Source organism: Delphinapterus leucas, chromosome 6 (genome assembly GCF_059928025.1).
Source record: "Delphinapterus leucas isolate spDelLeu-1000000601 "Yukka" chromosome 6, BTC_Dleu_Yukka2, whole genome shotgun sequence".
Taxonomy (NCBI): domain Eukaryota; kingdom Metazoa; phylum Chordata; class Mammalia; order Artiodactyla; family Monodontidae; genus Delphinapterus; species Delphinapterus leucas.
Genome location: NC_143134.1, coordinates 37,319,543 through 37,333,432, shown reverse-complemented (window position 1 = coordinate 37,333,432; position 13,890 = coordinate 37,319,543). Strand labels below are relative to the sequence as shown.

At 38.1% G+C, this 13,890-nt stretch overlaps 1 protein-coding gene across 3 annotated transcripts in view; it reads left to right on the top strand.

Moving 5' to 3' along the window:
- The window catches only part of HABP4 (hyaluronan binding protein 4), a 40,929-nt gene that overhangs the window by 24,082 nt on the left and 2,957 nt on the right, over window positions 1-13,890 (top strand). For all 3 annotated transcript variants that reach the window (XM_089913012.1, XM_089913013.1, XM_022558922.2), the window contains 2 exons: window positions 8,557-8,728; window positions 12,047-12,232. In XM_089913012.1, the coding sequence (XP_089769138.1) occupies window positions 8,557-8,728; window positions 12,047-12,232 (358 nt within the window). The remainder of the gene's footprint in view (window positions 1-8,556; window positions 8,729-12,046; window positions 12,233-13,890) is intronic.

The following is a 13,890-nucleotide window of genomic DNA, read 5'->3' as shown; positions in this document are numbered from 1 at the left end:
AATATCTAGGCAGTTTGTCAGTTTCCCTGATTATCTCAAAATCTTTTTTAAAACAACTTATTTGTTTGAATTAATATTGAAATATACATTTTAATTTTTATGTTTCTTACATCTCTTTTAAAAACAGTTTTATTGAGATACAATCCAAATCCAATAAACAGCACATATTTAGAATGTACAGTTTTACAAGTTTGAAATCCATAAACAATAAAAATAATGAGCACATCTATCAACCCAAAAAGTTTCCTTGTGTCCCTTTGTAATCCCTCCATCCCGCCCCTTTCCCCCAGGCAACCAGTGATCTGCTTTTTTGTCATTAAAGATTAGTTTGCAATTGCTATAATTTTATATAAATGGAAGCATACAGCATGTATTCTTTTTTTTGTCTATATTCTTTCACTGAGCATGCATATTTTAAGATTCATTCAGGTTGTTGAATGTTTCAGTAGTTCCTTCCTATTTATTGTTGAGCAATATTCCATTTTACAGGTAGACCACTATTTGTTTATCCATCTGCCTGATGATGATCATGTGGGTTGTTTACAGTTTTTGCTATTATAAATAAAGCTACTATGAACATTTCTGTGTGTGCCTTTCTGTGGATATACATTTTCATTTCTCCTGAGTGAAACGGCAGGTGTTTATGTAACTTTTCTAGAAACTGCCAAACTCATTTTCAAAGTGGTTGTTCCAGTTTTTATAATTTTTAGGCCTTGTAATAGGTGTATATCTCATTGTGGTTTTAATTTACATTTCCCTAATGACTAATGATGTTGAGCCTCTCTTCACGGGTTATTTGCCATCTGTATGTCTTCTTTAATAGTCTGTTTAAATCATTTGCTCATTTTATAATTGGTTTGTTTTCTTATTACTGAGGTTTGAGAGTTCTTCATATATTCTGGATTCAAGTCCTCTATCAGATACATGATTTGCAAATATTTTCTCCAAATCTGTGGCCTGATTTTTTATTCTCTTGACAGTGTCATTTTTTTTTTAAATGATGACCACCCATTTTCTTTTTCTTTTTTTAAAAATATTTATTTATTTATTTTGCCTGTGCCAGGTCTTAGTTGCGGCACATGGGATCTTCGTTGCAGCATGTGGGATCTTTAGTTGCGGCCTGCGGGCTTCTTAGTTGCAGCTTGCATGCTGGATCTAGTTCCCCGACCAGGGATCAAACCCATGCCCCCTCCATTGGGAGCATGGAGTCTTACCCTCTGGACTACCCAGGAAGTCCCCTCTTGACAGTGTCTTTTGAAGAGGAGAAGTTTTTAATTTTGAGGAAGTTCAATTTATCAGTTCTTTCATTGATCATGATTTTGGTATGAAATCTTTTCCTAACCTAATACCACAAATGTTTTCTCCTATAAGTTTTATAATTTTGGGTTTTATATTTAGGTCTATGATCCATTTTTAAAAATTAACATTTGGTCCATTTTGAGTTGACTTTTATATACAATGTGAGGTATGGATAGACGTTCCCTCCTTTATTTTTGCATATGCATATCTAGTTATTCCAGCATACTGAAAACCATTATTTGAAAATCAATCACCCATGTATGTGTGGGTCTATTTCTCTATAGTCTGTTCCATTGTTCTGCCAATATCAAACTATCTTGATTACCCTTAAGTCGCTTTTAATCTATGTGTCTTCTCTTTTTTTAATTTTCTTGCAATTTATTTGTTGAAAAAGCTGGGTCATTTGTCCAAATAGTTTCTCAGAGTCAGAATTGTATTGATTGCATCCCTGTAATCAGTGGTGTGCTGGTAAATATTTAACATCTGGTTCTCTGGGATGAAAAAGCCTGGATCTATTGCACTTGCTAGTTTCTGTGGTGTAAATATTCCTACCATGGCTGATTTAAAACCACCAAAGCAACATCATTGAACACAGAGTGGGAAAAGATGTGCGTGCGGTAGTACATCGTTGCGTAGTATATCCACTCTACACATAAAATAGAGATAAATAACTTCAAGTGCATAGGAAAAGGCAAAAAGTAGTGAAATAATTAGGGAATAATGAGTTGTGAGGATTTATTACCTTTGTTTTAACATTTAAACATGTTTTAACATTTAATTATGTTTCTATAATTTAATTTTTAACAACTGTATTTCACAGCCAACTTGCAAAATTCCTGAGAATTTAACAATTGGCTGTTATGACTTGGTGCAAGCCAGTCCCAGCATGGCATTGTAGAGTAGTCCAACATGTTTCTCTGTTCTTCATATTTTTTAAAAAAATTCCTGAATATTAATAATGAGAGGCAGAGGTTTGATTAAATTCAGGTTCAACTTTTTGGCAAGATTGTTTCATAGGTTATGGAAGGCTGCTGATTATCATTGCCTTTATCCATTAATTCATTAGGACTGCAAATTAGTGATAGTCTAATTCTATCATTCTTTCTTCAGTTAAGTAGCTGGGATGATCTGTAAAGAAAAGCTTACCTAGAACCAGTTGATTAAACTGAGTGTAAGTTTGTTTAGGAAATGAAGGATGCATAAAAGGCGTGTTTTACTTTTAATTTACTCATTTTCAGAATAATGAGTTGGTTCCCTCATATCCTTCAAAGGTGCCAGTGACTTTTTTTAAGTGTCCTTGTGAACTTAGAGATTTAAACATATCTGATGTGTTTCAATACACTGAGTTTTTATGCTTATTGGTGCTTAAACTGATCCATTTTTTGACTGAAGGGGGCCTCTTCAAGTTGATTCTTGATCATTTTTACACACATTCAGTGGTCTTTGATAGCTTCCTTGCTTTCTGGTAAGACATGTTTCAGACTCATCATCTATACTTCACGTCTCATACTGAGTCATTTTTCCAGGGAGCCAGAGTCCTTTAATAGAATATGGTATTTAGAACCATATGATATCACTTATATGTGGAGTCTAAAATATGACATAAATAAACTTATCTATGAAACAGAAACAGACTCACAGACATAGAGAACAGACTTGTGTTTGCCAAGGTGGAGTGGATGTTGGGGAAGGATGGATTGGGAGTTTGGGATTAGTAGATACAAACTATTTTACATAGAATGGATAAACAAGGTCCTACTGTTGTATAGCACAGGGAACTCTACTCAATATTCTGTAATAAACCATAATGGAAAAGAATATGAAAAAGAATGTATATCTATGTATAACTGAATCACTTTGCTGTACAGTATAAATCAACTGTACTTCAGTAAAATAAATTTTTTTTTTTTTTTTGCGGTACGCAGGCCCCTCACTGCTGTGGCCTCTCCCGTTGCGGAGCACAGGCTCCGGACGTACAGGCTCAGCAGCCATGGCTCACGGGCCCAGCCGCTCCACAGCATGTGGGATCTTCCCAAACCGGGGCACGAACCTGCGTCCCCTGCATCGGCAGGCGGACCCCCAACCACTGTGCCACCAGGGAAGCCCCAGTAAAATAAAGTTTTAAAAAATAGAATATGGTATTTAGAGACCATAGTCTAGGCACTAGGGTTACTTACTGCTACTAGGTTCTTAACTGTTTCTAGGACATTTAAGTGGACAGAGCTGAGGAATACACACACACACACACACACACACACACACACACACACACATTTTTAAGCTAAAATATATTATGAGTTCATTCAATATTTCCATTTGAAATTTAGGAGTACAAAATTTTTAGCTAAACTTTCTGAAGTTTGTTTCTCTTTTTCTTCCATGCTGAAAATCCCAGTTGTCAGTAACATCATACTATTACTCATTCGCTGCACACACGACAGTAACAAATAATACTACCAACACTACCTCCAATAATATGATTATTAAAAAGTTATATACAAAGAGATGAATAATTATAAATTTGTATTTAAAGGCACTTTAAATAGCTTTTTTCTGATGCTTTTATCACCAACTTGATAAACAATTAGGCTAATTTGATTAATTTTGCTTCCAAATTTGCTTCCAAATCATTTGCTCATTTTATAATTGGTTTGTTTTCTTATTACTGAGGTTTGAGAGTTCTTCATATATTCTGGATTCAAGTCCTCTATCAGATACATGATTTGCAAATATTTTCTCCAAATCTGTGGCCTGATTTTTTATTCTCTTGACAGTGTCATTTTTTTTTTAAATGATGACCACCCATTTTCTTTTTCTTTTTTTAAAAATATTTATTTATTTATTTTGCCTGTGCCAGGTCTTAGTTGCGGCACATGGGATCTTCGTTGCAGCATGTGGGATCTTTAGTTGCGGCCTGCGGGCTTCTTAGTTGCAGCTTGCATGCTGGATCTAGTTCCCCGACCAGGGATCAAACCCATGCCCCCTCCATTGGGAGCATGGAGTCTTACCCTCTGGACTACCCAGGAAGTCCCCTCTTGACAGTGTCTTTTGAAGAGGAGAAGTTTTTAATTTTGAGGAAGTTCAATTTATCAGTTCTTTCATTGATCATGATTTTGGTATGAAATCTTTTCCTAACCTAATACCACAAATGTTTTCTCCTATAAGTTTTATAATTTTGGGTTTTATATTTAGGTCTATGATCCATTTTTAAAAATTAACATTTGGTCCATTTTGAGTTGACTTTTATATACAATGTGAGGTATGGATAGACGTTCCCTCCTTTATTTTTGCATATGCATATCTAGTTATTCCAGCATACTGAAAACCATTATTTGAAAATCAATCACCCATGTATGTGTGGGTCTATTTCTCTATAGTCTGTTCCATTGTTCTGCCAATATCAAACTATCTTGATTACCCTTAAGTCGCTTTTAATCTATGTGTCTTCTCTTTTTTTAATTTTCTTGCAATTTATTTGTTGAAAAAGCTGGGTCATTTGTCCAAATAGTTTCTCAGAGTCAGAATTGTATTGATTGCATCCCTGTAATCAGTGGTGTGCTGGTAAATATTTAACATCTGGTTCTCTGGGATGAAAAAGCCTGGATCTATTGCACTTGCTAGTTTCTGTGGTGTAAATATTCCTACCATGGCTGATTTAAAACCACCAAAGCAACATCATTGAACACAGAGTGGGAAAAGATGTGCGTGCGGTAGTACATCGTTGCGTAGTATATCCACTCTACACATAAAATAGAGATAAATAACTTCAAGTGCATAGGAAAAGGCAAAAAGTAGTGAAATAATTAGGGAATAATGAGTTGTGAGGATTTATTACCTTTGTTTTAACATTTAAACATGTTTTAACATTTAATTATGTTTCTATAATTTAATTTTTAACAACTGTATTTCACAGCCAACTTGCAAAATTCCTGAGAATTTAACAATTGGCTGTTATGACTTGGTGCAAGCCAGTCCCAGCATGGCATTGTAGAGTAGTCCAACATGTTTCTCTGTTCTTCATATTTTTTAAAAAAATTCCTGAATATTAATAATGAGAGGCAGAGGTTTGATTAAATTCAGGTTCAACTTTTTGGCAAGATTGTTTCATAGGTTATGGAAGGCTGCTGATTATCATTGCCTTTATCCATTAATTCATTAGGACTGCAAATTAGTGATAGTCTAATTCTATCATTCTTTCTTCAGTTAAGTAGCTGGGATGATCTGTAAAGAAAAGCTTACCTAGAACCAGTTGATTAAACTGAGTGTAAGTTTGTTTAGGAAATGAAGGATGCATAAAAGGCGTGTTTTACTTTTAATTTACTCATTTTCAGAATAATGAGTTGGTTCCCTCATATCCTTCAAAGGTGCCAGTGACTTTTTTTAAGTGTCCTTGTGAACTTAGAGATTTAAACATATCTGATGTGTTTCAATACACTGAGTTTTTATGCTTATTGGTGCTTAAACTGATCCATTTTTTGACTGAAGGGGGCCTCTTCAAGTTGATTCTTGATCATTTTTACACACATTCAGTGGTCTTTGATAGCTTCCTTGCTTTCTGGTAAGACATGTTTCAGACTCATCATCTATACTTCACGTCTCATACTGAGTCATTTTTCCAGGGAGCCAGAGTCCTTTAATAGAATATGGTATTTAGAACCATATGATATCACTTATATGTGGAGTCTAAAATATGACATAAATAAACTTATCTATGAAACAGAAACAGACTCACAGACATAGAGAACAGACTTGTGTTTGCCAAGGTGGAGTGGATGTTGGGGAAGGATGGATTGGGAGTTTGGGATTAGTAGATACAAACTATTTTACATAGAATGGATAAACAAGGTCCTACTGTTGTATAGCACAGGGAACTCTACTCAATATTCTGTAATAAACCATAATGGAAAAGAATATGAAAAAGAATGTATATCTATGTATAACTGAATCACTTTGCTGTACAGTATAAATCAACTGTACTTCAGTAAAATAAATTTTTTTTTTTTTTTTTGCGGTACGCAGGCCCCTCACTGCTGTGGCCTCTCCCGTTGCGGAGCACAGGCTCCGGACGTACAGGCTCAGCAGCCATGGCTCACGGGCCCAGCCGCTCCACAGCATGTGGGATCTTCCCAAACCGGGGCACGAACCTGCGTCCCCTGCATCGGCAGGCGGACCCCCAACCACTGTGCCACCAGGGAAGCCCCAGTAAAATAAAGTTTTAAAAAATAGAATATGGTATTTAGAGACCATAGTCTAGGCACTAGGGTTACTTACTGCTACTAGGTTCTTAACTGTTTCTAGGACATTTAAGTGGACAGAGCTGAGGAATACACACACACACACACACACACACACACACACACACACACATTTTTAAGCTAAAATATATTATGAGTTCATTCAATATTTCCATTTGAAATTTAGGAGTACAAAATTTTTAGCTAAACTTTCTGAAGTTTGTTTCTCTTTTTCTTCCATGCTGAAAATCCCAGTTGTCAGTAACATCATACTATTACTCATTCGCTGCACACACGACAGTAACAAATAATACTACCAACACTACCTCCAATAATATGATTATTAAAAAGTTATATACAAAGAGATGAATAATTATAAATTTGTATTTAAAGGCACTTTAAATAGCTTTTTTCTGATGCTTTTATCACCAACTTGATAAACAATTAGGCTAATTTGATTAATTTTGCTTCCAAATTTTAGAGATTGAATTTTAATTTAAATCTGTTTTATAGATTTATTTATTTATGTAAAATATTTAAATGTTTCCAACGTACAATCTGTTAAAACATGATATTTTCCAAATAGCTGCTATCCCTGTTCTTTCCCTGGTTTGTATTATGATTTTTTTTTTAAACCTATATGTATATATATTTGTATGTCTCCTTATTTCTTAGGTGAATGGTAACAGACATTCCACCTTGCTTTTTCATCAGTATATCCAGGAGGTGCTCCATAGCAATTTATGTATTTCTCATTTCTTTTTAGCTGCTTAATATTCATGTTTGATATACATAATTTTTCCAACAAATTCCTCTCCAGATGATTTTGGGTTGTTTCCAGTATTTGGCATTACAAAATTTACTGTCTTTTTATATTTTTGCCAAATGTATGTTTGGGATGTGTTTTAATATTAGTATTTTTCCAACATTTTATTATGAAAAATTTCAAACACAGCCAAGTTTAAAGAATTTTACAGTGAACACCTATACCCACCACCTAAACTGATATAAAATTTATTTATTGTGAAATGTACAAAAACAAGTGTACATTCATTGTTTTGACAAATGCACATTTTTTAGTTGCATCATTTATTTTTTTGAGTTATGAGTCCTTTATGTATTCTAGATCTAAGTCTCTTATTAGATATATATATGATTTGCAAATATTTTCTCTCATTCTATGAGTTGTTTCTTCACTTTCTTGATGGTGTCCTTTTGCAGCACAAAAATTTTCAATTTTGGTGATGTCCAGTTTATTTACTTTTTCTTTTGTTGCTTGTGCTTTTGATGTCATATGTAAGATACCATTGCTTAATCCAAGGTTTATGCCTCTGTTTTCTTCTAAGAGTTTTATACTTTTAGCTCTTATATATATGGTGTGAGAAGTCCAACTTAATTCAAAGGAGAAAGAACAGTCTTTTCAACAAATGGGGCTGGGAAAACTAAATATCCAAGTGCAAAAGAATGGTCTTTGGCACCCTGATCAAAAAAATTAATTGCTCATAAATGTGAGGGCTTATTTCTGGACTTTGAATTCTATCCCATCGTTCTATATGTCTGTCTTCTGTTTTAAGAATTCATGAATTTAAGGAGGATATTTACAAAAGTACATATTTGTGACCCATTGTTTATAACCTCTGTTCGTGGTTTCCTTATATGTGTTTTGTCTCAGTTACTTCTCCCATTTGTCTCTACAATTGCCTATCTCATTTTGTGTGTAATGTCATGGGGAAGGGAGTGCCTGGTGGTGAAGTGTAATATTAATGTCATTGGGATGGTGATGCTCCCATTTTTCAAAGACTGCTTTGAACACAGACAGGAATTACCTTCAGTTGGCAATGGCGGTGTAAAATGATGAAAATAAAATAAGGAAGCTTATGGTTCAAAGATTTTCTTACCGTATTTAAATTTAAGATACAGAACCATGAAAGTACGTTAACCTAATGGTTATGACTTTCTCTTTGAGAAAGTAGACATTTCAGACCTATCAGAAATTATTCTTTATGATTATACTTCTTTATAGAGTTCCTGAGTTGGAGGTAGAAGAAGAAACTCAAGTTCAAGAGATGACCCTAGATGAGTGGAAAAATCTTCAAGAACAGACCAGACCAAAGCCTGAATTTAACATCCGGAAACCTGAGTCCACTGTCCCTTCCAAAGCAGTGGTGATACACAAGTCTAAATATAGAGATGATGTAAGCATGATGTTTTGTATCTAGAGGTAATCTTCACTGTTACCTTACTGGAAACGAAATGGGTTTTTCCACTTCTATTTTAAAAATGGAACATTAGTAGTTGACATTCCAGTTTCAACCTAAGAGTAATCAGAGATTATGTGTGCCTAATTTTACTGTATTTTTATTGTTTATTAAGAAAAAAAATTGAAAAAGAATTGACCCATTAATACTTAATCCAAAGCAGTTATAGTGACAGTGCACTTTCTGCTCCCTCCAGAACTGCGCCAAGACTGTGCACATGCTGTATGTTTTAGTTGCATGTCAGTTTTGTGTCAGAAGAGAGGTACAGAATGTTTCCTGAATCCATTTCGGAGGATAACTACTCTGCATTCTCATGATTAGATTACCTTCAGTTCTAATTCTTTTTTTTTTTTTTTTTTTTAAGTTTAAGTATAGTTGATTTACAATATTTCGTTAGTTTCAGGTGTATAGCAAAGTGATTCAGTGGGGTTTTTTTTCACAGTTCTAATTCTTAATAAGAGCGTTTAGTTGGAACTAGTTGATCATTTTTAACTGGTCAGGGTTGGGTGAAGCCTTTTTTGTGTTATTGTGGCAGCTCCGCTCCCTCTGCAGAAACTCACCAGAGGAGCCCTGAAGCACCTGGCAGCACGGTCGGGCACTGCTGCTGTGGCCAGCTATCCTGTTGGAACTGCTTGTGCGTTCCTCTGTCTTTGTGGTCCTGATTTTACAAGGTTTATGTTCAGCTCTTCATTGGCAGCTTCAGCTTTGAAAATATCTTCCAGCAGATACTGATAAGGCTAGTCCGAGAGTTATTTAATCACATCCTATTTAAGCTGCTGAACTTAAGGAAGGGTACACCGAATCATTCTAATTTTAAAACTTAGAGTTTGTTTCATTCCGTCACAGCTGTTTATCTTGATACCAGTCTCTGTGTCGATGACGGTAGTGAGCACCCTTCCTCTCTGCTGGATATTCATTGATCTTCCATTTGAAACTCAGGAGTTTTGTACTGTGCAGATTTGTCTGTGTTCCCATTTACACTTTGGTTAGTTACATTCTTTGAATGAATAGCTTCCCTAGGGGGTCGTTTATGATACAGGATCCCCTCCTAACTCCTGTTTCAGTCAATCCAAGCTCTTGGAGTCTAGTACGTTTTTTGTTTGTTTGTTTGTTTGTTTTGCGGTACGCAGGCCTCTCACTGCTGTGGCCTCTCCCGTTGCGGAGCACAGGCTCCGGACGCGCAGGCTCAGCGGCCATGGCTCACGGGCCCAGCCGCTCCGCGGCATGTGGGATCTTCCCGGACCAGGGCACGAACCCGTGTCCCCTGTATGGGCAGGCGGACTCTCAACTACTGCGCCACCAGGGAAGCCCGAGTCTAATAAGTTTTTAGCTTTTCCACTAGAAATGGCTTTTTGTACACATACGAGTGAGGCCTTTTTACAAGTCCATCAGCTAGTTGTTTTGTTTTTTTTTTTTTTCTATCCATTTTCTTCTTTTTTGTTCTGGGGCACTGTAAATAAAGCTTTGCCTAAAACAATTGTGCCGTCAGGATTTGAAATGTGCAGCTGACATGTTAGGTAAAAATAGAAGCTGCTCTTCCTTAATCCACACCAGATTCATCCTCCCTGGCTCCAGAGAGAGGTCTCCTGGAATCTTTGAAGCAACTGTGTTAGCTGCTGAGTCATCGAGCTTGGTCTCAGTAAAGCACACATCCTTGGTACTTATTAATCTTATGGCGTTGATGATTTTAGCCAGGAATTTTTCTTAAAGCAACAGAAGCCAAATCACTAGTCCCGGAAGTGATTGGTGTCACTTACTTTGTTCTGAGTACCCTAAGAGACAAAAGCCCTAGAATAACACCTCTTGTTTGCATGGAGCTCTGTTCTTTGCAAAGTTCAGACCAAACAGTAGCCTATGAAGAGAGCTGGGACCTTAAAGCACCTTGGCCTGACTATTCGCTCACTTTGCTTCCATTGCAAGTTGTCCCTTCTTACTGGGAAGGCTGCTGTGTCTCTGCTGAGGCACACTGACAGCCAGTTGTTTTCTAAACCAGGCCGTAGTTATCATTTTGCCTCTTATATTTTTTGTGTTTATCTTGTTGCCAGAGTGCCATTGTTCCTGAATTGTTCTTTCCTTCATCTTTTTAGCTTTGAGAGCCCATCTAAGGCCTTTGATTTATTTCAATCTGAAACTTTGAAAGGGACACAAGTGTTAAATGTGAAACCTGAAATGAACATATGGCCAAAAGGGACTGATGTGCTCAGGGAAATTTGATTCCATTTTCTGGACAAGCTGTAGGGATGTTTAACCTTACAGCACTTGGGAGAGTCTCATCTACGATCACTGGCATATTTTCTGTAGGTTTATATTTTACTTAAAAGTGAGAGTTCTTCTTTGTTTCATTCATGGTTAGGAATTGAAGCCAAATCAAATTTGAAGGAGTTTTATTTAATACAGTGTTCTTTTAACAAGAGGTAGAACTTATTTGACCTCTTACAATAAAATGTACTTTCTCAAAGAATTTGAACTAGAGCAGTTCTTCAAAAACAGCTTGAGTTCTTTATGCAGCCGTGGTAGCAACCCTCAGATAAATCATACTGTTGTTCTATCCTTTCCATATATTTTGAGTCAGAGTTGTTTATTGTATATCATCCAGTTTTTAACATATGTTATTTGTACCGTCAGCACCCATGTTGAAAGAAGTTTCTCCATCAAGCTCTATTCTAGGAAGGTGATTTTCCTTATTTATCAAAGTAGCATTTGTGAAGAAATAAAACAAAAGGCAGAAACTAAAACTTTTCCATCTCAGCAAAATACACTTATTCGATATAAAACATTTAAATGATTACTGTTGGTCATGTCAAATCTTACATCTTAACCTACTAAACTGATAGAAATTTGGTCTCACTTGAAGTAACGGTAAGTTCAAAAATGTTTGAATTAAGACTGTGAGACACTACTATGTATAAAATGGACAACTAATAAGAACCTACCTTGTAGCACAGGGAACTCTGTTCGATACTCTGTGATGACCCATATGGGAATAGAGTCTAAAAAATAGTGGATATATGTATATGTATAGCTGACTGACTTTGCTGTTACAGCAGAAACTAACGCAGCATTGTAAATCAACTATACTCCAATTCAAAAAAAAAGGACTGTGAGTATGAGAACGTGTGGCTTCAAAAATGTGCAGAACCCACCTGGCTGGAAGCAGAGCAGCAGCATCTTCCCCTGCCCAGAGCCCGGCCCAGTGAGTGTCCATGGAGACGGCCATGTGTATGTTCTGTGTTTGATGCTGTAACTGTGTTTCAGTTGGTAAAGGATGACTATGAGGATGATGCCCACGTTTTCCGGAAAGCGGCCAATGACATCACATCCCAGCTGGAGATTAATTTTGGTAACCTCCCTCGTCCCGGGCGCGGAGCCAGAGGTGGCACACGGGGAGGCCGGGGAAGGATCAGAAGGGCAGAAAACTATGGACCCAGAGCAGAAGTGGTGGTAAGTGTTTATATTCTATTTTTTTTTTTATGGTACGTGGGCCTCTCACTGTTGTGGCCTCTCCCGCCGCGGAGCACAGGCTCCGGACACGCAGGCTCAGCGGCCATGGCTCACGGGCCCAGCCGCTCCGCGGCATGTGGGATCTTCCCGGACCGGGGCACGAACCCGTGTCCCCTGCATCGTCAGGCGGACTCTCAACCACTGCGCCACCAGGGAAGCCCAGTGTTTATATTCTAAACCCTGGATGGTTTTCTGAAGTGAGAGGATGAAGATGCCCTGGGCCTACATAGTCTAATTTTGGAAGATCATCAGGTTCTGCCTCGTCTAGATAGAGGAGGTTCTTCCTCCTCTGTCTAGTGTGGGTCTGATGTTGGAGTGTTTGGAACGGTCATGGTAGCATGATGGACATCAGTTGGATACAGACCATTGTGTAGCCCTGGCCTCCAGGGTCTCCAGGGAAGTTCGATGCCTGCCATGAATGCACGTTCAGAGCTGGAGAAAAATTCACACATCTGCGTCAGATAAGATCCCCAGGCTTGGGATTGAATTAGATCAACTGACGGTTGCTTACCATGGTCTGATCATCTGCCCTGGGCCCTGATGCTTTCAGGGTAGACAAAATCCTTCCTACAGCTTCAAGGCCACCTTTCCGCTTCAAACCACTCTTTCCCACTCTTCAGCCAACACTGCTCTACTTCTAGAACAGACAAGCATGTTCCTTACCCCACGGGGCCTTTGCACCTGCTGGCCCTTCTCCCACCCCTTTGCCTGTTTACCTAGAATAGATCCTCCAACCTCCCTTTCTCAGAGAAGTCTTCCAGACCAAGTCAGAGTCCTTATTTTCTTTGAAGCACCATCTGCATTTGTAATTGTATTCTCGCTGGTGCAGTTGTTGATCCGTGTCTGCTGTCTCCAGGGGACATGATGGTTTCCCCAGTGCCTAGCGCAATGTAAGCTGTAGTAGGTGCTTCGTAAATGTTTTTTGAACAAACACCTGTTGAGTGGGAGTTGGGCACAAGGCCCGGTGGCCAGCACAGGCCGCCATGCCGCCCTTGTGATGATGGAAGAGGCGCAGCCCCTTCTCTGTGGCTGGTCTTGGAAATGTTCCTTTTGCTGCCTGATTCCCTTACTCCAGGGAGCAGCCCCTGGGAGGAGAAACTAGTCTGTTATACTTAAACAAGAGCAAAAACACAAGAGTGTTTTTTCTGGGTACATTTGAGGCCATGTTGGAAAAAGGAACTATTCTGGGAATAGAAAATATACATCCACTCCTTTCCCATAGCAGAGCTCTGCCACCGCGTGTGCAGTGTGGTGATCCGGTCCTCGAACCTGCCGCCCACCTGGGCTCTTCCAGCTTCTAACAGCCTTCACATTCGCATTGTTTCGGGATTCTGTTCTTTTTGCTCATTCATTGAGGCTTATCTCTGGGAGAACCTTCTCTTCTAGAAAACATTACTTGACTGTGATGTGTACTTGGCCATGATGTGTACTTGGCCATGATGTGACTGTGATGTGTACTTGGCCACCAAATTGCATTGGATGCCCTGACTGTGGGCCCCCATTCCCAGGCCATCTGTTACTGAACTTACCAGTATGTTTCTCCCCCAACTTTGTGAGCTCCCCGAGGGCAGGACTGTCTTTAATCATCCTTATATCTC